The following is a 23212-nucleotide window of genomic DNA, read 5'->3' as shown; positions in this document are numbered from 1 at the left end:
TCTGTAAACAAAGCATCTGAATATTCATGATATTCTTTGTATATACAAATTTGTCTAACTACCCATTAAAGAAGTATCTACATATGTATGTATGTAAATAAAATGAACTACAAAGTACCCAGGCAACCCGGCCGCCCCGAACATTGCGTAATGACGGTCAGACAAGCTTTCCTAGAACCTGATTATTTGCTTCAAAATTTCGCTATGTAACTAACAATAAATCTCTTTGAGTACCTCTCATCGCTAACTATCGTCTTTTAATTAAGATTGCGCTGGTTACAGGTAATGGGTAACTTGTTAGGTTTAGTTGGTGATTTTGAATATAAATATCAGGCAGCTGACCAAGCGGAGCTTTAGATATCTGTATCTCGTGAGTGCGGTAGGCCTTTAGTTGAGAATAATTCTTAACAAGTCGATTTTTGTAAAAGATAAAATTCGCGAATAGTTGATTATCGTGAAAATTAAAATGACGAATTCTGTGATTTTATTGGTTACTATATTTCTGTTTGTGAATTTAGTAAATTGTATCGACTTTCGTAAGTATCTTAAACAGTATTCAGATTTTCAATTATGTGATCAACATTTTATGAGCTACGGTTGAAGTTCAAAGTTGTTAGTGACACAATTTAAAAATTAAGGGTGAAATTGAAACCAAGGTCTATCAACTGTCTTATGTGGATTAAACAACTCAAGTGGTATGCACTGCTATACAATTCAAGTCCCCCAACATTCAACATTGACTCTGTTCCGTTTTTATTCAGAAATTCAAAAAGAAAAATTTAATCTGTGGTACAAAATGAAGACGTGGCAGACCCTACTTCAGATGAGAGGCACTCTGACGGGATATCGAATTGATGGACCTCGGTGCAAAACTGGGATATATGAAGTTTCTTATTAAAGCAAGGCTAGGTCGTATACAGGTTATTGCACCGTTGATGATGAAGATGAATATGGAATTACCAAGAAGTGTGTTATCCTCCGAACTTTTCGCAGATTTTTCATATCCCCTGACAAAGTTTCGTCCCATTCATCCTGTTTTCGTCAATCAACTGCTGCCTACTTTTGAGTCTTCTGGGTCACACATTTTCTTTGGGATTCTAGTCGGTAGAGTTGTCAGGCCCATCTGTCCGAGCATTTGCGCGGTGCTTGTAATTCGCTTCATTAGTTGTATGCGGTCAAATCTCCTCCTCTTGGTCCTTAAACTGATGCGACACTATTAAGGCATTGGAAGATATTATCCCTATAATCATCATCATCAACGGCGTAACAAACGGTATCCGGTCTAGGCCTGCCTTAATAAGAAACTCCAGACACCTCGGTTTTACGCCGAGGTCCACCGCTTTTAATGTGTAGGGGCAAATATGAAAATACCCTATGTGATCGAATCCAAACTGGACTAAGGGTTACTAGTGCCTGGTGCAGGAAGGTGGGACTGCGGATTAACCCAGCCAAAACCACCATAGTACCATTCACTAGGAGGCGTAAACTTGATAACCTGAGAGCCATAAGAGTACATGATATGGAGGTAAAACGAGAAACAGAGGTCAAATATTTGGGAATTACGTTAGACCAAAAATTACTCTGGAGTACACATGCCGGAAACACTTGTCGGAAAGCCACGCGGGCTCTGATGACTTGTAGATCTATAGCAGGAATTACATAAGCTCCAAAGGCTAGGTTTCGTGTGTATCACTAGGACAATGAAGACATGCCCAACGGCAGCCCTGGAGGTCCTTCTGGGATTATCCCCTCTCCATATGCACATACACATGCAAGCAAGGAGGGCAATATTCAGGATGACCGTTAGTATCAGTGGGACGGGGAGCTGCCTAAACTGAAGGTAGATCGATATTCTTTCTAGGTGGTATCCCGAATTACTGATACCAAGAAATAATATGACAACGTGGTTTCACTTTGATAAGAAGTTTGATAGACGTTGGAGTAACAAGGCAAACTGAGAGAGCGTGGGTACGACATATGGCTTAAACCGGCAACTGATTACTTGGTATACTGACGGATCCCTCACAGCAAAGGGAGAGGGTGCCGGTGTCATTGGTCCAAGGAAAATGTACTTTGAGCTAATGGGCAGGTGCACTAACATATTCCAGACGGAAATATACGCCATAGACAAATGTGCCTCCTTTAATCACTAGATGAACTACAGGGGGCAGAACATAGCTATTCTCACCGATAGCCAAGCAGCGATTAAGGTACTTAGGTCCACAGGTGAACTTTAAACTGGTGTGGGAATGCCTTGAGAGACTGAGTACACTCGCGTCGTCCTACAAGGTCTGGATACTTTGGGTTTCAGGCCATGCTAGGTTGGAAGGCAACGAGGCAGCAGACAAATTAGCCAAGAAAGGAATAGGGACGCCTTTACATGGGCCAGAACCTTTCCGTGGAATCGGAAACTGTTTCATGGCTATGACTCTAAGAAATAAAGAAGAAGAAGAAGAAAGAGAACTGTTGAGGGAACTATACTACCTCTATATACGTCCTGGGACAGTGTCCGGCACTTGTGCAAAGTAGGTCGAGGCATCTCCCAGATTTAATACTAGATGCAAAGCTGAAAGACCTGGAAGTAGAGAATATACTAAAGTTGCAGACGGTATGATCAATAGGTCCACTATTACCAGTGAAAGGGGCACAATAGTTCTTTAAGGACCCGGTGCGACTTTCCCTTAACAGAATAATAATAATAACCAATTCGATATCCCCAAAAGCTGCCTAGCGTCCTCACCTACGCCACCGCTCCATCTCCGGCAGGGTCTGCCTCGTCTTCTTTCTCTACCATAAATATTGCCCTTATAGACTTTCCGGGCTGGATCATCCTCATCCATACGATCTAGCGCCGCCTGCTCGATCCAGATGAAGGCAGTTTGTATGTCTCGGGTCGTTCTTATCATAATGTCGATATCATCAGCATAAGCCAGTAGTTGGGTGGATCTAAAGAGGATTGTAACCCTCGCATTTACTTCAGCATCACGGATCACTTTCTCGAGGGCCAGGTTAAAGAGGACACATGATAGAGCATCCCCTTGTCGTAGACCGTTGGTGATGTCGAATGGTCTTGAGGGTGATCCTGATGCTTTTATCTGGCCTCGCACATTGGTCAGGGTCAGCCTAGTCAGTCTTATCAATTTCGTTGGGATACCGAATTCTTTCATGGCCGTGTACAGTTTTACCCTGGCTATGCTATCACGGGCGGCTTTAAAGTCGATGAAAAGATGGTGCAACTGATGTCCATATTCCAACAGTTTTTCCATCGCTTGCCGCAGAGAGAAAATCTGATCTTTTGTTGATTTGCCTGGAGTAAAGTCTCTTTGGTATGGGCCAATGATGTTCTGGGCGTATCTGGCCTAGCAAGATAGAGGAGAATATTTTGTAGATGGTACTCAGCCTTATCCCTACAATATTTTCCATTATCCGATGCTCTTCCCTTGACAACGTGTAATCGGATTTTTCGGCGGCTGCTTACTCCACTAACTGCCATGACTTATGCCGAATTTCGTGCACCGTATCATGATAATTGTCGAGATATCGCCCGGCCTCACTGCTCTGTTCTTTTGATTAGGCGTCGCATGCAGTTAACATATATCAGCAATCGTATATACACGACCGAAAGTTTTATCATCAGCGGATGCCCTTTGCAAAAAATAAATGTTTCACATGTCTACACGCCTGTCGTTCCTGTTTGGCTAATCAATATACGGTTCGCTTCGATACTTATTTACCGAGTCCAGAGGATGCGTTCAGCCGTTTCGTTGCTTTCCCCCTGCCTGTTGCTAGTTCATTTTCTTTCCGCTTCTGTGGAAAGTGCCGACGGTCGACCACTTCTTTAATCCTCAGTAGTACCTCTTTGTGCCAATATCCATTTTTTCACAGGGTCGTTGGTATCCAACCCGAATTTAAATCTCCATTCGACTTTGAATTCGGCCCGGTCGAAATCATATGGAAGAGTTGTTCTTGCTGAGCCCTCTTTTTCCCCTAGAGACAACACCTGAGGGTTATAAAAAAGTAGCCAAGGAATAGCGCTTTTACAAAAAATCATAGTAATACCCCCTTTTTTAAATTTACTAAAAATCTTATTAAGTCCGTTCAAGAAACAACACAATACTAGAAAGTTTGGAGGAAATCCTAATGTTATTAATGGGCTTGTAGTACGTCGAAATTGCCTCTCCATCATATATATTTAGAATCCATAGTCCACACTAGGAGGCAGAAGCTACATGGAAAGGGGGTGAGCTTCTAACTTCCAATTGGTTGTACATATATATTAATTTTATGTCTAACCATAGCCCATGTGATAACTGTTGTTATGGACCCTGTTGAGATTAAATGCATCTTTTCGATTTTTGACTCTCTACTCAAGAAAACTTCGTTCAGTATATGTGATAAGAGGGGTTTCCCACTGCAACTCTTGAAACTCCCCTTGTTGGAACTTTCTCTAAAATGAAAAAGCAAAGCAGTTTCAATTCATTCATGGAATAGCTAGCTCCATGCACTGATGGACTTCTTTATTCTATTTGGATAAATCCTTTTTCTTTTTCGGCACACTCTTGGTTGGGGAATTGATTGCAGCAATGATCTTCCTCATTTCGTTTCCTGATTTGTGAATTTGGTTCAATCGATTAATGCTGGGAAAAATTGAGTTAAGCATTTCTACTATTACCAAACTTCACATTCTTTGATACGTTTTTCACTCGTTTCATCAACTTTGGCAATGAGTTTTCCCAAAATTCGTAGAAGTTTTCGCTGTTTAGCTCATTTATGACGGCCTTGTAGTACTCTTCTTTCTCCATGATGACGGTCACACACTTTCCTCAGAAACGGTTATACCTATTGACAGAAATTGACTGAAAAACTCCCCCCAAGTTCATTCTATGTGTACTAATTAGTGTCAAATTTATAGCAGTTCAAACTTATCAATTTCGTGCGAATTAACAGCATCCTAAGCCATATAAATAAGATGCTGACGTCATAATTAACGAGAGTTATTGACATTCGAGTGAAATATTAAAATTCCATTCAAGAAGAATCTAATTGTCCTCAGCTCTTTTTAAGGTTTTGTATAAACACAAAACCTTATTAAAATCGGCTTACTGTCTGTCTGTCCGTCACACGCATTTTTCTCGGAGACGGTTGTAGCGATTGACACCAAATTCGGTAGAAAGGTGGGAACTGTGAACGCTCACGCATACAGTGAGTTACATCCTTTTACGTTGAATTTAAGGAGATGTCCACATACATGTAAAAGGGGGGTGTAAAATTTTTTCATCAAATATAGTCGTGGGGCATTAAATTAAAGATCTCTGTTAGTACTTTGCGGAGCCGGTCTTAGCTTTGACATTTGTTGAAAATGTGGGGAGTGGGAGGGGTTGAAAGTGATCATTCCTTTAAGGGGGCCATTCTCAGAAACAACTCAACCGAAAAATCTGAAAAAAATCAGGAGGCTGCCACCATATGGTGCCTGAGCTCCGAAATACCTTCCATACTGATATCTGTACAAATAAAGTTAATAATAGTATATTACTATAATTTTTAGTAATTGGCTGCAAAACCCTCCTTAAGTTCATGCTAGCATGAAATATAGGGTATAACATAGAGCATGATCCTGCCAAGTTTGGCGGAAATCGCACTATTACTAACAAAGTGATAATACGTCAAAGTTGTGACTTCTTTGCAAATTCAAGACTATGAATGTCAATATTATCCGAAAGTGGATATTCTCACATAATATATGCATATATTACGTGCTACATACTAAGAAATACACAAAACCTTTCGTACCTAAAGCGTCCAGCTTCTGGTTTCCCGACTAGTTTATATCAATGCGAGGTATGATAGACTCAATTTCTCAAGAGTAGATAAAGGTGCATAGATTGGAATAATAAATAAGCTAGCTACGGTTATCATTCACTTCTTTGTATCTATGTTAACCAGACCTGAGAAGGATGGATTTTTCTTACGAGCCCGCAATACAGAATTCAATGGAAAGTAGAGATTAAAGGGGGAGGGCACAATTTTCACCCTCGGGCCAGTTTTTCCGCCAAATTTTCACCTCGAACCCGGATTTTCTCGCTAGGGCCCCGAACCTTGCATTTCTGTATGTTGCTCTGCTGAATAATAGTCAACTCTCGTCGTGAGGACAGATACTGATGCAAGCTAACTATAAAACCTATTCAACATTCCAGAATGAACTCGTCATCTAAACTGATCTTAAATATAGGGAACTGATGCTATTCACCACCAAGCCAAGGATACCTGATTTCCATCTACCACGGCTGAATGAACAAAGATTGGTTCTTTCCTCTAATGTAAAGCATCTAGAGATTGAACATAGAACTGAGGGTTAAGAAAGCTTGTATAGCCTTCTATGCCTGCAAGAGAACCTTTGCGAAGAAATGGGGTCTCCGGCGAGGATGGTTCTCTGGATGTACACCGCTGTAGTGCGTCCGATCCTAACCTACGGCTCTATTGTATAGTGGCAGCCTTTGGAGAAAAAATATAATAGGATGAAGCTCAATAGGATTCAAAGAACCGCGTGTGCAGGTACTACTGGGGTTCTGCAGTCCTGTCCGGCAGATGCTCTCAATGTACTCTTGCTTCTCTTCCCCCTAGACCTCCACATTAAATATGTTGCAGCATGCAGTGCCGTCAGACTACGTGAATCCGGATGCTGGACAGCGAAGTCCTATGGCCACAACAACACCCTAGATGAAATACCACGGGAAATCTGGGCATTCCCCACGGACTATGCCACACGAAAACTGAACTTCACGAGAAACTTTGCTGTGGACCTTCCAACCAGGGCAAAGTGGAAAACCGGCGGCGTGTTGCAAGATTATGATACATTATTCTGTACGGACGGATCAAAGATGGCCTGTGGAGTCGGCGCGGGGGTTTTCTCGAATACACACAGTGTATCCAAGTCGTATGGTCTCCCAGGTTTCGCCAGTGTATTCCAGGCGGGAGTATTGACGATATTGGAAGTCTGCCGGTGGCTGGAGCGAGATTCGAGCCCCAAGCGTAACATAGCCATTCTGATCGACAGCCAAGCGGCCATCAAGGTTTTGTACTCAGCGACGACATCTTCCAGGCTGGTGGGGCAGTGCAGAGACGCGCTGAACCATCTGGGCGGCACGCTCAAGGGGCGGCATAGCAACATAGAGGGAAATGAGCGGGTTGGCGGATTGGCCAGGCAATGCTCTGCTCTTAGCAGTCCTTCGGCGAATATAGTCAGTGTTCCGCTGGCGAAGGCTTACGAGCTGTGCCAAGTCAAGGAGAATTTGGCCCGCTTATAATATAGCCCAATCACGAGAGCTCCTATGCCTGACGCGTGCAAATGCATTCAAGATTACAGCGGTCTGCACGGGGCACTAGCCCATAGGGGACCATGCCGCTAGGCTCGGCATACGCTACAATTCGCATTGCCGAAGCTGCGGAGAAGGAAGGGAAACCCTCATGCACTTTCTCTGTGATTTCCCAGCTCTGGCTAGAGTCAGGCTGCGGACACTGGATAAACCATTCTTTGGGACCTTAGAGCTACAGGCTGGCTCTGAAGATCCGAGCTGACTAAACTCTGCCTCCCTGCTCCCATAACAACAATCACGGTCTTAGGAGTTTGTGGCATCAAAACGACGCACCAAAGCGCTAATTTGGCCCCTCGGAGCGGCCACTGATACCTACCTACCCCTAGCATAGGGAATAATTGAATATCTAGCTACGATAAAAATTCACTGAACGCAACCATATTACCACTCGGTATATCTTTGTAAATGATCTTCTATTTAGAAAATTCTAGAAGTCGATCAACCAGTTAAAAACCATTTATTACCTATTAGCTGAGCAAACATGTTTTATTAGTATATTCTACAGAAGACGACCTGATAGGGGAATTTTCGACGGATGTTTGCCCGCAAATAGTACGTCAATCTTCTTTGCTAATCGCTGACTCATCGATGATTACATCGTGTCTTGAGTGGAAACATCATAACTAATTAGCTAGCCCTGATGAAAAATATAAACAACACTCGATAATTTTCAAGAAATTCAAAATTCGTCCAAAATTTCACTAAAAAATACACAAATAAATCTCATGTACAAATATAAATATCTACATTTCTAAGGGAGTTTTCACTATGTTTGAAGAAATAATGAAGTCAAGTTCAAGCTCAAAAATACTTTCATTTACGAATGGCATTTGAATAAATTGACCGTTTCGCTTGATTGAAATTTATATAAACCGTTTGGAAAAGATTACTTCCAATATTAAGTTAGCAACTTGTATAATTAGCCGAAAGACGATAAAACTTGCCTCTCTCATGCTAGAGATGTATTTACTGTATTGTATCTGTAAAATTAACATTTCATTGTCAATATCAAGATTGCCTCAAGGTCATTCAGAAGAAGTTTCATAATGATAATTGATTATGCCGTAAATACGCATATCCATAGACGTAAGTTGAGAACGCCATGCCCCTAATTTTTGATAACTAATAGACGTAAGATGACTTGCTTTTTTAATACATAGCAACCGACTGAATAGTTAAAGAACTGACCTAGCCCAATAGGTTATTTATTAATGAAGACTCTCATAGGTATTCCTACAAGTATTTCTCATCTTCAGCATCATCTTTCAAGTAAAATTCCTTCACAGTTTGAACGAAAACACAGTAATAAATAAATCATCCGAATTATGCACGGTAATGAACTGATTTAGTCTTCATTCAAAGGCTGCCAACTATCAGCCCAACCCTTAAGCCCATCTACATGCATAAACGCTATGGAATCTAATGAGCCCCAAGTTTGAAGCCTTGGTGTCATTTCAACTTTTCAACTTTTTGAAATAACCTTTTGATTTTATTAATTCTTCTATCAGGGATTCAAGCCTAAGAGGGCTTCCTCTAGTGTCTAAACTGATAAACAGTCATTGTTCCAAATATCACAAATAGAAAGACAAACTAATTTTCTACCATTTAGGGAGTATATTGAACGCGTCGGGGTCACCAATGTAGATAGATGAAAAAGTACGTTTTTAGGTTCTACCCATTTATTCAAATTCGAAAAAAACAATTAAGTTACAAACACCGAGAAGGTCGAGAGAAAGAGTGTGTAAAAGAGTCAGATGGCGTCGAATTTATATCCTTGCCGATCCATATAGTGACGTTACTTTGTTGAGCATATCAGCTGTTGAAAGGCGTTGCCATGTTGATGCTGTCATGTCATTAAGATGTCGCTACAAATGAAAATCTTCAAGAGACCCCTACCCGTCATCCCGTGGAATTTCTAACTACTGAAAGCACCCCTTACTTCGCCTGTGGTACCACCGTAACCGCACATCGCGCACATCGTTAGCACGAATTGGGTGACCATACCATCGAAGACGCCTCTCTCGCAATTTTTCCACGAACTTTGCAACCCCATAACGATTGCGGATATCCTCATTTCGGATGTGATCAAAACGTGTCAAGCCACTAGTCCAACGCAACATCTTCGTCTCCACTACCGCAAGAGGCCGTTCATTGTCTTTTATAATCAACCAACACTCAGAACCATAGAGGGTGATAGGACGGACGACATTGCGGTAACTTTTAGCTTTGAGACATTCACTGATACGTCGGTCACAAAGAACACCAGCTGTGGAACGCCCCTTCATCCAGGTTGCGTTAATGCGTGAAGCAATTTCATAACGCAGTTCTCCATTGATTGATAGCGTTGACCCGAGATATTTAAATCGCTCAGTTCTGGGCAGATCACTGCCGCTGACAGTGATTGTGGCTGTTTCATGTGGATTGGTCGTCAAAAATTGAGTTTTATTCAGGTTCAATCTGAGACCGTGTAGCATGAGGCGATCATTCCATTTTTGGACAAGTTGGTCGAGATAATTTTTGCTATTAGATGCTAGGAAAACATCATCTGCATAAAGCAGTGTGTAGGGCGCTGGACGTTGGATGTCCCGTGTGATGGTGTCCATAATAGGAACAAAGAGCAGTAGTGAGAGGGCGCTTCCTTAATAAACACCAACAGAGACACGAAGCGGTTTTAATACACCCGCCATACTTCGAACTTTACTTTTCGGATCGTGGCAGAGCAATTGAACCCAACGCACGAGTTCTTCTGGTACTAAGTATTGTCGTAAAGCATACCAGATGAGTTCGTGTGGCACACGGTGAAACGCTTTCTCTAGATCCAGAAATGCAATGTAAAGAGGGCGATCCTTCTCACGGTGTTTCTCCATGAGTAACCGTGCAGCGTGTATTGCGTCAGTAGTTCCGCAGTTTTTGACAAATCCGGTTTGATTCACGGTTATTTTAAAGATTTCGCGAATACGGTTGTCAAGAATGCGTTCAAAAATCTTCATGGTATGGGAAAGTAACCGGATCGGACGGTAATTTGAACATTCTACTGGACTACCTTTCTTTTTCCATATTGGAACAGTGGTTCTTTCTTGCCAGTCAGATGGTGTTCTTCCTTCCTCAATAACCCGATTAAAGAATTCACTGAGCCACATTGTTGGGTCCTAGCTCTTCGCTTTCCAGAGCTCAGTTGCAATGTCGTCAGGTCCTGTGGCTTTCCCCTAGTTCATTCGTTTTTTTGCCTCCTCGACTTCAGTTGCGCTGACATGAAAGTCCTGGGGGGTTTAACGTGAGTACCTGCCGTGTAGGCATAATCCCACGGTCCTCTTCGAACACGGATTGATTTTGGGACCACAATCAGAGGCCCGCAATGACAAGCACAGCGGTAGTGGTTTATACTGAGTGCAGGCACAGCATTCATACCAGTGGATGCGGGGCCTATCTAACACGTCTGCCGCAACTAAGGGGTACGGCAACCGAGTTGTACAGCGCAACTCCACGCTTGAGCTCCGAGGAGCTCTGCCCGCAATGTAGACATAACCACAACCACCATGAAACTCCCACTTGAGGGCCAACCGCAAATAACCGGGCCGAGAACACATTCCCCAAGGATTCTCCTGGAGCATATGCTCTCAGAGGGCCATACTGGTTCCCATGGTTCCAGATAACCTCGGGTGAAGCTTCGTGGCAGAGCCACCTCAGATGAGTCCCTTGCAAACGCGGATCTGATCGCCCTCCTCGAGTACGTGGGGAAGTTGCGCTGACAGATGGAACTGGTCCAAATGTCGGCAATGATTGTGAAAATGGAGGATGAACAAATTCTTCAGTAGAAATCTGTTCGAAATATTCTCACCATCTTTCCGTTGTGGCTCGACCGTTGGTAAGCAAAGTATCGTTCTAGTCATTAACGCAACAGAGGTGCTCGATATCGTGTGTACGTTCATTACGGCTTTTAGCAAGTCAGTACAGATCTCTCCGAGTGACCAGTTTATCGTAAAGATTTTTGTAACAGTCCGCTCGTGTGCCAGCGACTGCTTTTTTGCTTCCCGGTTGGCATTCTTATAAATTCGCCAATTGGCCAGTATTTTATTGTCAAGAAATTTGTGGTAGAGGTGTTTCTTTTCACGGACCTTCATTTCAACATAGTCATTCCAAGGACAAGTATCTCGGTTGATGTACCGCATATCAAGCTTGGTGACTCAATATAGTCGATTTGCGTTTTACTCTTCCCACTATAAAATGTAAGAAGATGAGACAATGGTTTGCTGAACCATGTATTCATAAGTATAAGGTCGTGGGTGCCCGCAAATTCAATTATACGCTCGTCACCCTCATTGCCCGCTCCGAACTCCTTTCCCCCATGGCACCTGTTACCGTCTGCCTTTTCACCCATATGACCATTAAATTCGCCGGCAATGATGATATAGTCGTCAGCAGTCTTTTCATCAAGAAGTTGCCAGAAGACATCTTTCTCGGCATCAGATCGACCTGTCAGTGGTGAATACAGGGTGAAGAAGTGAATAGTGCGACCAGCTGATATAATGATGAGCTTCATCAGCCGATCATCAATTCTTTCGACTTCTTTAATGGCATCAGGGAAACCCTCAGAGATAGCAATGCCAACACCATATTGGGTGTGTGGGCTACCAAAATAGCTCTAAATCGCAGCTTTTGGCACCAGACCATCGGGTTTCTTGCAGAGCGCTTATGACTCAATGCGATCATCTTGTTTGTAACGACATTGTATGCATTTTCTTGGTCGGCCTGTCTCGGGACCTGTCGCCAAAAGAGATCAGGTAGGATTTAGCATAGTGGAAAAACTCCAACTATACTCTATTTATCTCTTTCCCTGATCTCAGCATTTTATTTTTGTTTTACTGAGGATAGTACAGAGTACGTTGCCTCAAACCCTCCTCCTTTACCTGGGCTTGGGATCTCACTGGATGAATACCAGTGGCAGTGACCTACTACTTAAACTACTACTACTTAACCATCTGGTACACTGGTGAGTCCCTAACAACAAAGGGAGGGAACGCCAAGGAATCGAAGAAAAAAATAATTGGAGCCAATAGATGGGCATACCAGTACATTTCAAGCGAAAATATGCGCCTTATTCAGGTTTATACATTTTAACTTTCAGTTAGTCCTAATTGAAAGCCAGGGCGATATCAAGGCATTCTAATCCAACCAGGTAAACACTTGAATGGTATAAGAACGTCTCATACATTAAGATCTGGATACTCCGGATCCCAAATTGTATTAGTTTAGAAGACGAGGCAGCAAATAAGAAAGGAGCCGAAATGCTCTCTATGGCCATAATGTCAATGGAAAGAAGATAAACGGTTGAACGAATTATATTAGGTGAACTTACCAGGAATGAAGCATCCAAGGTGCTTATAAGGATATATATAGCAAAGTACTTACAGGATTGTTTAAAAAAGAACCTTAGGGTCTTAATGGGAATACTCACAGGTCTGCTCACTGTAGTTCAGGCTGAACTTCCAACTACATATTCTGGAACAATATCGGACACTTACATACGTAAGAAAAAACACCAGACGTAAGGCAAAACACTCAACACAACATCCTCAAAATTTTGTCGATTATAGAACGGATAGCTGATATAGCTGTATCATAGTTAATAGGTGAACTTTACTATCAAAAGGGTATAATAGTTCTTTAGAACACAGTGGAATTTCCCTCGATACTATTAATATGAAAGATTTCGTACTAGAAAAGGTTACTTAATGACAAGTCAACCCAAATATTAGCCAAATTCGGAAGTATTTTCTATCGTTTTTCAAGATTAACGATTTGTTGTAAAGGTTTACCAGAACTACATTCTCAACAATTCATCTCAAATGACAGAAACCACATTGTCAATACCTAAGTCATCAATCTATTATAGACTAGGTTAGACATTTCTTTATAGTGTCGAGAAGGCATACGTCTTTATGCTTAGCATATAAGAAAGAGAATTCTCAGGATCTAAATTGAAGTCAATAGATATCCCTAACGAACCTCGTTGCATGAATTGAACCAGCAATATGGAAAACTATGTACTTTTTGGCAAGGATTTAACTAGTCCATATCATCATCAATCCACTTAAACGTGGAACCAATGTTCTTTAAGGAGACCGCTTGGTATCTTTTTTCCAAAAAATCAATTTCATTAAAACACATTTATTTTATAAAATATCATCATCATCATCATCAACGGCGCAACAACCGGTATTCGATCTAGGGCTTCCTCAATAAGGAACTCCAGACATCCCGGTTTTGGGCCGAAGTCCACCAATTCGATTTCCCTAAAAGCTGTCTGACGTCCTGGCCTACGGCATCGCTCCATCTTAGGCGTCTTCTTTTTCTACCATAAATATTGCCCTTATAGACTTTCCGGGTGGGATCATCCTCATCCATACAGATTTAGTGACCCGCCCACTGTAACCTATTGAGCCGGATTTTATCCACAACCTGACGGTCATGGTATCGCTCCTAGATTTCGTCATTGTGTAGGCTACGGAATCGTCCATCCTCATGTAAGGGGCCAGAAATTCTTCGGAGGATTCTTCTCTTGAACCCGGCCAAGAGTTCGCATTTTATAGAATATACCTATAAAAATAACATACAAAAAATTTATACGTTTGCGAGCTGTTTGTTTATGTATGTTTATGCCACACTTCTTTTGAGATCGCGTGCATGTAGACCACTTCTAAAAACACTTCTCTAAACGTTATGCTCCGATATCATCTGCGAAACCAATAACCGCCACCTCTTTGGGAAGCGGCATCCTCAAAAGTGCATCGTACATTATTATCCACCAAAGAGAGCCGAGGACCGATCCTTGTGAAACCCCACAGGTTGTCCGATGTGTCTTAGGTCCATCGTCTGAATCATAACACAATAGCCTTTCCCGAAGAAAGTTTATGACGATGCGCATTAGGTATTTGGGAGTACCTAATTTGGCTAAAGCCTCAATTATTTTACTTATTTATTGGCATCTATTGCTGCTTCCGCAATTTTTGTCATCGTACTAATCGCATTGACAGCAGATCACACACACACCATCCCTTTTCGTGATCGGTACAAGATGTTGTAGATGACCCGCTTGAAAAATTTTCCAATGTCGTTTAGTGGCATATAAGCCTATAGGACAAAGCATTGCCCAAAGACCTATTTGGCCCCAGAATTACCACTAGCTCCTCTTTTTTCCATTCTTGAAGCACGCTGTGATCGTTTGTACGAAACTCTCTTAACTGTCGCTAGTAGCCCCTGAAGTTTCATTTTCTGCAATCCTCTTCCCAGCATCAAGAGCCTTTTCTATCGTTACCTCGACAATTTCATCGAGATCTACCGGAGCAGTAGACAGATTCGATTCACTTGAGACTTCTGGAAAAAAGAGATCTAATGATATCTCGCAGCAAACCAGGGTTCGTGATCGGCGGTGAGCATTTATCCTTGATCGATACCATGACTGCCTTGTAAGCCCCAGGGTAGGAAACCGCTTCCTTGCAGTAATCTCTGGAAGGGTTCGGTTTTACTTATAGAGATGGTTGCTTGTAGTTCTTTTCTCGTATTTCTTAATCGGTTATGTAACTCTTCAGACTTAGATCGATTATTGCTACGATGACTGTGTCTCCTGACTTTAAGGCAGACTTACGATATTCATCAACTTCACAATAGTATGTAATTTGGATGTCCAACCTGCCACTGAAGTTTTCTTGTTATATTCTCCTATCATCCTACGCTCCACCTGGAAGATGATAGTCTGATGGTGGCTATTTCTCGTTCACCCGGCAATTCAGATACTTGGATAGTGTGCCGCTAACAAATGTAAGGTCTATTATCGATCCCGTCTCCAAAAAGTATTGACTACACCGGTATTTGCCAGGACGACATTCAGACGTGAAAATGTTTCGAATAATATGATATATATAATTAAAAGAACGACGAAGACGGCTACTGTTTCGTGCCAGGATAGAGGCAACTTATCAGCCGCTGCATTACCTCTGCCCTGGGAACAACGTGACCGAAGCGGCTCGCAGGTGTTATACGCTCCTTTTCATTATTCGCAAAACACAACAAGGATGCAAATTATATCCAACGTAAATCCGCCAACAATTCTGACTAAAGCTTGGCCGGAGCTGGATATTTTTTGCTTAGGGTTTGAGGAGTCCTACGTCCGCATCCACTTGATATTGGACCGGACCAAATGGAGAGTAACTTGCTCCTACCCTTTATGGTCCGCGGACTCTTCTTTTTGGGTTTAACACCCAAAGTTCAAAAGTTGCAAGAGGAACGAAGATGGTTACAACCTCTCTGATGACGTGCGATAGTGATCTTCAATTGTTCAGCGGCTCTATTGTGCATGTTGTTGTTGTCAAGAGCTACCCTTACCCGTATTGACAGACTCTAAGTCGATATTACTCTACTGTATCACACCGAAAGTATATAGAAGGACGGGGAATGGTGAAAGTGTTGATTGTCATGATTTTAGTTTTCCCGAACAGCTCAGTTTTTAGGAGAAGATCCAGACGCGTTCAAATTCCCCCAGCAGCTTAGATTTCATTATTGCCACCGCAGGTGTTGTTGCTTGCAATACGCCGAGATATTTGTAGACGTCGCCCGAATCCACACCCTCAGTTTGGATGTTATTTTGGCTGTATCTTTCGTTGTCGGTGTATTTTCCCCTGGAAGATGCCACGCCAGATTGATATCTGTCCTGATGTTTGTGATGATACCAATAGCTTCATGCTCCAATTCTCCTTCACTGTTCTCAGGAAAAGAACCACATTCGGGTTGATTCTGTACGAGCGTAACACTTGTAGTAACCACGAAAGCCATATGGAGCTACATAATCAATATAGGATGTTGAGATATTTCCTTTTGTGTGGACGGCCTCCTTCACAGCGACTATATCAATTACAAGCTTTTTGCTCCTCAGCTATCAATTTATGAACATCAACATGTTTTAAGATGTTCGCACAGAGAACTGAAGCGACCTTGTAGATGGTAGGAATACAAGTAATTGGTCGACATTTTGAAGAGCAAGAGGCACTCTGTTCCTTGGGGATGAGGAAAGCTATCCCCTTGATGAAAAACTGTGGAACTAATTTCGGATCGGCAATCATCTTATTAAAACGATGTGAGTGCTCTTGAACCGCTTCAGCCAGAATTTGTGAATCTTATCAACTTCTGGCGCCTTCCAATTACCTGTCTATTCAAGAGCTGTTTCTATCTAGACTTCAATTACGTCAGGAATGACCATTTCGAGGAGGGGCTCGCATAAACGTATAAGATGTGGGAGTCATGCTGCTTGTAAGTTGCAACGGATGGGTTCATACCAAATACTTCCCCAAAAGTCTTCCGCCTGATCCAGATCGAGGTTACTTTCATGACCTGAGTTAGTGAGATTTTTCTAGAATTCCCGTTGGTTTTGGAATAACAAGGTGTTGCCTGTCCTTCGCTAAAAGCTCTTTTGATACCTACGGATGCGATTGAAGTAAACTGCAGTTTCTGCTTCGGCACCTCGAGAATTTCTGCGATTGGCATATCATTAGAGAGATGGTAGTCTCAAATGATGTAGGCAACGCATCTGTGCATGCTTGGTGATGGATTTCCAAGAAGTGCGTACGTGATACGGCCAATCTCCTTTCTCAACTTTTCGACTCTTTTGTTAAGTCGAAACACCCAGAACGATAAAGCCCTCCTGCGCATACCGCAGTTATTCGCTCTAAGATGTTGATTATTGACACGAAGAATCTCACTAGACAAAATTCTGTGCACGTCAGCAATAATGTTGGTAGTTGCCGAAGTAAACTTTAATTTTTGGGTTTTTTGGCCTAAAATCTGGGAGAACCTCAGCATATTCTGTGAATGCGACCTGGAATACAGTCAAAGTCTCATTATAAATTGGTTCGACAACCCCAGTTACTAAGCTTTTCCTGACTACTGGGTTCATGGAATGCCTTACAGGTGAAGGACTTGCGTTGCTCCTTTGACTAGTTCGGTAAGTAGATGACTCCACACCGACCTCAAGTGTTGGTAGAGCAACTCGGTTGTTATTCACTGTCACCCAGAACTGGTGACGTCTTCTGTTCTCGAACATGACTTAGTTCCGGAAATCAGGTTATGAACGCGGCATAGAGTCGGTGTTCCAAATCCGTTTTTGGATAATAGGCTCGGACGATAATTTCATTCAGTTGATTCGTCCAAACCATACGACGCGTTGGTCTTCCGTCATATTTATATAATCTTCAACCCAAGTGTTGAAATTGCCACCTATTATAATCAAGTTGTAGTGACTTTGCTCGGACCATTAGTAAGAATTTATCTAACGTGAACATTGGCAGCTATTTATCTTACTGCCGCCTACATCGCTCCATCTTCTAGGCTGTTGATAGTCTTTTCAGTGGCTCGGTTTCCGCAGGCGCAAATTGCCATTTTGCCACTATGAAGATTTCTGTATTTCTTGCATATGATGGTGACATCAAGTTTATTTACGAGCACACTTTGTGAAAGCAGGTCCTGGACTCAGCTGTAGAAAATTCATCTACATAGAGCTGAAATCGTCTTCTTGTACGCCGGACATCTACTACTGCTTGTCTGTATGTCTATCTGTCTATTACACGCGCTTTTCTCAGAAACGACTGTACCGATTGACACGACACTTGTTCGAATGATGGAAACTGTGAACGCCCGCATATGCATCCTTCCTCATTGAGTTTACATACAAAAGCGGGGTATACGAGTTTTCCACCAAATATAACGGTGTAGGGTATCAAATGAAAAATCTCGATTAGTACTTTTCGAAACCGGTTTTAGTTGACTTTGATTGCGGTATAGGTTGTCGTGGCTACGTTATACTTCAATTTCCATTCTGACTTTTTTCGTCAGAGTTTCAACCATTTTAAAAGATGATTTTTTAAGGCAGCGATATTAGAGCCAAAAAATAAATTTTTTTCTGTATAATTCAATATTCTTTCTAGTTTACACAACAACCATCTAATCAACATCCTATCTTTTTTTCAGCTAAAGATATTCCCCAATGCAAAAATGACGATCAAAGTTGCCTGCAGCAGGCCATCGACGAAGTGGTTCACAACCATTTTAGTGGTCACCGGGGTCTACATCTGATACCAATTGATCCACTGAAAATTAGGTCCATGTTAATTGCACAAAACAGCGAAAGCCCAGTTAGCATTACACTGAAATTCACGGAGTTCCTTCTAATCGGATTCAAAAACATGAAGGTTTACAGTAGCTCGTAAGTACTTACTTTGCGGGATACTATTCAGCACATCATTTAATATTTATATTTTTCTACCATTACAGAGGCTTCAAAAAAGACATTATGAACTCCAACTTTGAAGTGGATGTAAAAATTCCATCACTGGTTCTCACAGGACCTTATGAAATCAAGGGTAGAGTTCTGGTCCTACCAATTACTGGCCACGGACAGAGTAACCTAACTCTTGGTAAGCTCTCTGCAGTCAAGTCGAATTGAAAGCATTTAAAATTGTATTTGTTTTCAGAAAACGTTGATGCAAAGATCAAACTTCTCGGTCATCCTGAAACAAAGGATGGAGAGGAATACTTCCATTTAACTAAAGTGAAATTGGATTTCGATATAACCCGACTGCGTGTGAATTTCGAGAATCTATTCAATGGTGATAAGGCATTGGGCGATAATATGAATCTATTCATAAACGAAAACTGGAAGGAAATTTTCGCAGAAATTAATCAGTCCATTGCTGAAGCTATTAGTGAAGTATTACTAATTGCGATACAAGGACCCTTTTCTGCAATACCTTATAGGAAGCTATTTTTACCCTGAAATAATTTAAATTAATTGAATGTACATATGTTTTTGTGAGATTCATTTTTTAAATATAACGATTTTTTCAATTGTGTTTTTTTGTTTCCCCGATCATAAATACTTTTCGGCGAACACAAACGCGACGCTCCCCCTGCCTGTGGAATGTCGCGAGGGTGAACATCGGGAAGTTCGTCGATCCGCGCTGCCAGGGACTTATCCCCAAGGCAGTTCGAGGTCATAACAGGGAGATCCACAGTGGATGCCATTATGAATGATACGTAGATGTGGTTCATCGAGTCGAGGCACACAGCCACCGATTTCGACAGATAGTGCTCCTCATAACGCTTGATGTCAGAAATGCCTTCAATTCCGTAAGATGGACAGATTTGCTAGACACATTGGAAAACTTATTCCACGTGCCATGCTATCACTTGCGGATATTGAGGGATTATCTGAAAGACCGCTCCCTGCTCTATAAGAAGCTAGAGGGCCAGAGAAGGATGGAAATCATGTCACGAGTAGCACAGGGATCCATCCTAGGGCCGGACCCCTGGAACGCTTCCTGCGATAGTCTGCTGAGACTCGATATGGCCGAAGAGTCTCGCCTGGCCGATTATGCAGACGACGTTGCGGAACTTGTTGCCGGACGCACTGTTGAACAGGTGTAAAGCAGACTTGGCATATTGATGCGACGGGCAAGCGGATGGGTGACCGCTCACGGTTCCAGCATTGCGCTGGAGAAAAACCGACGTAGCACGTGAATTAAAAATCAATGAAAGCTCGGTACGCGTTTTTTTTTTCTTTTAAAAATCGTGAAACAGAACAAGTAATAAGAGAAAACAAGTCGAGAAACCGGAATCTGGACGCTTCGAGTATGAAAGGTTTTGTGTATTTCTTTTATAAAGACATTTGAGTGCGAACTTGTCCCACTTTCACCTGGTTTTGATATTCAAAGGCTTGAATTTGCAAAGAAGCGACGAATTTGACCTATTACAACTTTGTAAGTATTAGTGCGATTTCCAAGAGACTGGTAGAATTATGCTCTCTGTTACAGTCTATATTGCTGCAAAATTTTGTGATGCTAGCATAAACTGAAGGGAGGTGTTGCAGCTAGTTACTAGAGCAGATATCGGCATAGGGGGGGTCTTTCAGAGCCTAGGTACCACATAGTGGCAGTCTCTTGATTTTTTTCAGATTTTTCGGTTGGGTAGTTTCTGAAAATGGGTCCGCTAAAGAAATGATCTCTTTCAACCCCCCCCCCCCCCCCCCACTCCGGACCTTTCCAACAAATGTCAAAACTAAGACCGGCCTCGGAAAGTACTAACCGAGACATTTCATTTGATTCCCCACATAACTATATTTAATGAAAAAAAATATACAGCCTCCTTTTGCATGTATGGAGGGGGGGGGGGGGAACCCCTTTTTTGTCCTTGGCTTTAGTTCGATTTTAGAGCAGGGAAACCCATACTAGATTCTTTCATGGAAGTCGTCTCTTACGGATATTGAGGAATTATCTGACAGACCGCTCTCTGCCCTATAAGATGCTAAATGACCACGGGAGAGGATGGTGATCTCCTTGCAGGTAGAATAGGGATTTATCCTAGAGCTGGACGTCTCGAATGTTTCTTACGATATGGCTCTACATGCCAGAAAAGTCGTGTCTGGTCAGTGTGCCGATAATGTTGCAGAACTTCTTGTCAGACTCACTGTTAAACAGGCTAAGTCTACTTTGGCATGTTGATGCGACAGGTAACCGACAAGATAACTGCTCATGGTTTCAGCCTCGGGCCGGAAAAAAAACTGAAACCTAAGTCGTAACAAATCAAGGCAGTAGCAGACAAGGGTGCAAGTGAAGGTTTGGCCTGACCAGGAGACATCTCCTAATAAGTTTAATGCATTCCATCCCTACTCTATGGCCAGTCACGTGCAATGGAAAAGACTCGATAAAATAAAACGAGCCAAAAGGCAGATGGATGCCCGGCTCATCGGCAGCTTTGGTCTGTGGCTAAAACACATGAAACCTTTCAATTTTACCCTGCAGAAGTTTGAGGAGGCACGATCGCCTGACTGCATATTCCACAATGTGGAACCTTCATTTCTCGAGGAAGATGGGGTGGGATTCATCAAAAAAATTATGCAGACACAGAGTGGAGCTCACTTCAGACAACACAGTCAGAGGTGCTCAGACGCGCTGTCATATAGAGTCGTGTTACGCATTCCGTTCGATATTTTCATACAAAAAATATTGTTTAACCCGCGGAAGCACGGGATGACAGAGGATTCCTTGAACTAATAATTCCCCTCCTCCTCTTCCCTGCCATTGACGAAACGAATTCGCTAAGACATGAGAACGGGAGATCTAGCCCGAAGAAATATTTCAAACGGTTCCAGGCTAGTTCTCTGCCGACGAGGAGGTGTTTAATTGGTAGTCCGCCGGCGTAGTAGTACGCATTCACCTATTCTACAAATAAAGAACACTGACAGATGCTTATAAGAAGGCTATTATTCTCTTCTTGGTGGTCAAAGGGTAGTATAAGTCACAGGGCGAAACGTGGATTGGTACCCACGATGGAGCATAAAACCTGGGAACGCCTGCTGAACCAACATCTCTACTACCAAACCCTATCTTCACCTCCACGTGATGACCGCTGGGAGCCCTTTCTTATGATATCAAGAACATACTTGGAAATTTTAAGAGCCAAATAGGGACGGATCCCCCAAAACGTTCGCTTTCATAGCTTACATAACTATACCAATGATAACGGACTGCGGATTGTTCAATTAGTAGTATTACACGAAATGGTTATTGGAAGTGCCTGATTTGCACGGAAAGCGATCCAAAAACAAATGTGGGTCTCTCCAGATGGGACCAATTTCAACCAAATTGACCACGTGTTGATTGACCGCCGTCACCTCATAGCCTAGATGATTGTCATCTAGGGGGGAGGGGGCAATATAGACTCGGATCACTATCTGGTTGGCACTGGGTCCGAATAACAACACCGCCCAGAATCCCCCTGACAATCAGGTGAGTGTTAACATTGAAGCCTTCGTAAAGGGAGAAATGGATGCCGCAGTCAACAGAGATCGTGAAAATGAAGCATCAACGAATAATCTCAACAACTACCTGAAAACCGTTAACATTGATCCGGCCACAAACATACTTGGCCCCCGCCGTAAAAAAGTCAGAACGGCTGGTTCGATGATGAATGTAAGCAGCCCAATAATGTTGCATTTTCAAAGAATGCGGGCACGCGCGGATATTTATAACGAACTTTGGCGAGCGGAGAAGCGACTTGAAAGAAAGGAAAAAGAAGCCTGGGAAAACTAACAGATCTGTGAACTCGAAAAGTACAGGGAACAACCGCACCAAGCGCGAAAGTTTTACCAACAATTCTGCAGGATGAAGCCTTATACACCTCGATGCTCATCCTGCCGAGACAAAGAGAGAAATCTGATTTCCGACAGAATGGGCATATTGGAGCGATGGGTTGAGTATTTTGATGAACTGCTGAACAACCAGAGCATCGGCGAGTTGGAGGTCCCGCCAACTGAAGACGACGGAGAAATACTGCCACCACCAAGTATAGAAGAAAGGGTCTGTGCAATTAATCGGTATAAAAACTAATCGGCTTAAAAATCAGGAGCCGGTGGAATTACTGCCGGATTGATTAAATATGGAGGCGACCAATTACACCAACAACAAAAAGTTATCCTAATATTGTTCACTTAACTTCAAAAATTTTCCAATGGAACTTAAAATTCTCTATACAAATCTATATATATAAAAGAAAGTCGTGTAAGTTACACTATTTATAACTCAAGAACGGCTGAACCGATTTGGCTGAAAATTGGTGGAGAGGTAGCTTAGAACCAGGAGCCCGTTTAGCCCGTTCAACCGCGTTTCCTACAAAACGTGGTATAACAAAAACGCAGCTGACATGGAATAAGAAAACGCAAATGACAGCTAATCATAATTTTGTCTATGGTTAGGTAGAAAATTTGATAATATAAATTTTGTCAGAAATATAAAATC

At 42.3% G+C, this 23212-nt stretch overlaps 1 protein-coding gene across 1 annotated transcript; it reads left to right on the top strand.

Annotated features, from left to right (window-relative positions):
• The first annotated feature begins 343 nt into the window (after window positions 1-343).
• Window positions 344-19266, top strand: LOC119660145 (protein takeout-like). Its single transcript, XM_038068545.1, has 4 exons — window positions 344-536; window positions 18390-18624; window positions 18693-18835; window positions 18893-19266. The coding sequence occupies exons 1-4, from the start codon at window positions 467-469 to the stop codon at window positions 19192-19194; spliced, it is 750 nt and encodes a 249-aa protein (XP_037924473.1). The 5' UTR covers window positions 344-466; the 3' UTR covers window positions 19195-19266.
• Window positions 19267-23212: the final 3946 nt, after the last annotated feature.

The sequence above is a fragment of the Hermetia illucens genome, chromosome 6, assembly GCF_905115235.1.
Source record: "Hermetia illucens chromosome 6, iHerIll2.2.curated.20191125, whole genome shotgun sequence".
In the NCBI taxonomy this organism is placed as follows: domain Eukaryota; kingdom Metazoa; phylum Arthropoda; class Insecta; order Diptera; family Stratiomyidae; genus Hermetia; species Hermetia illucens.
This window is presented reverse-complemented; position numbering and strand designations above follow the sequence as displayed.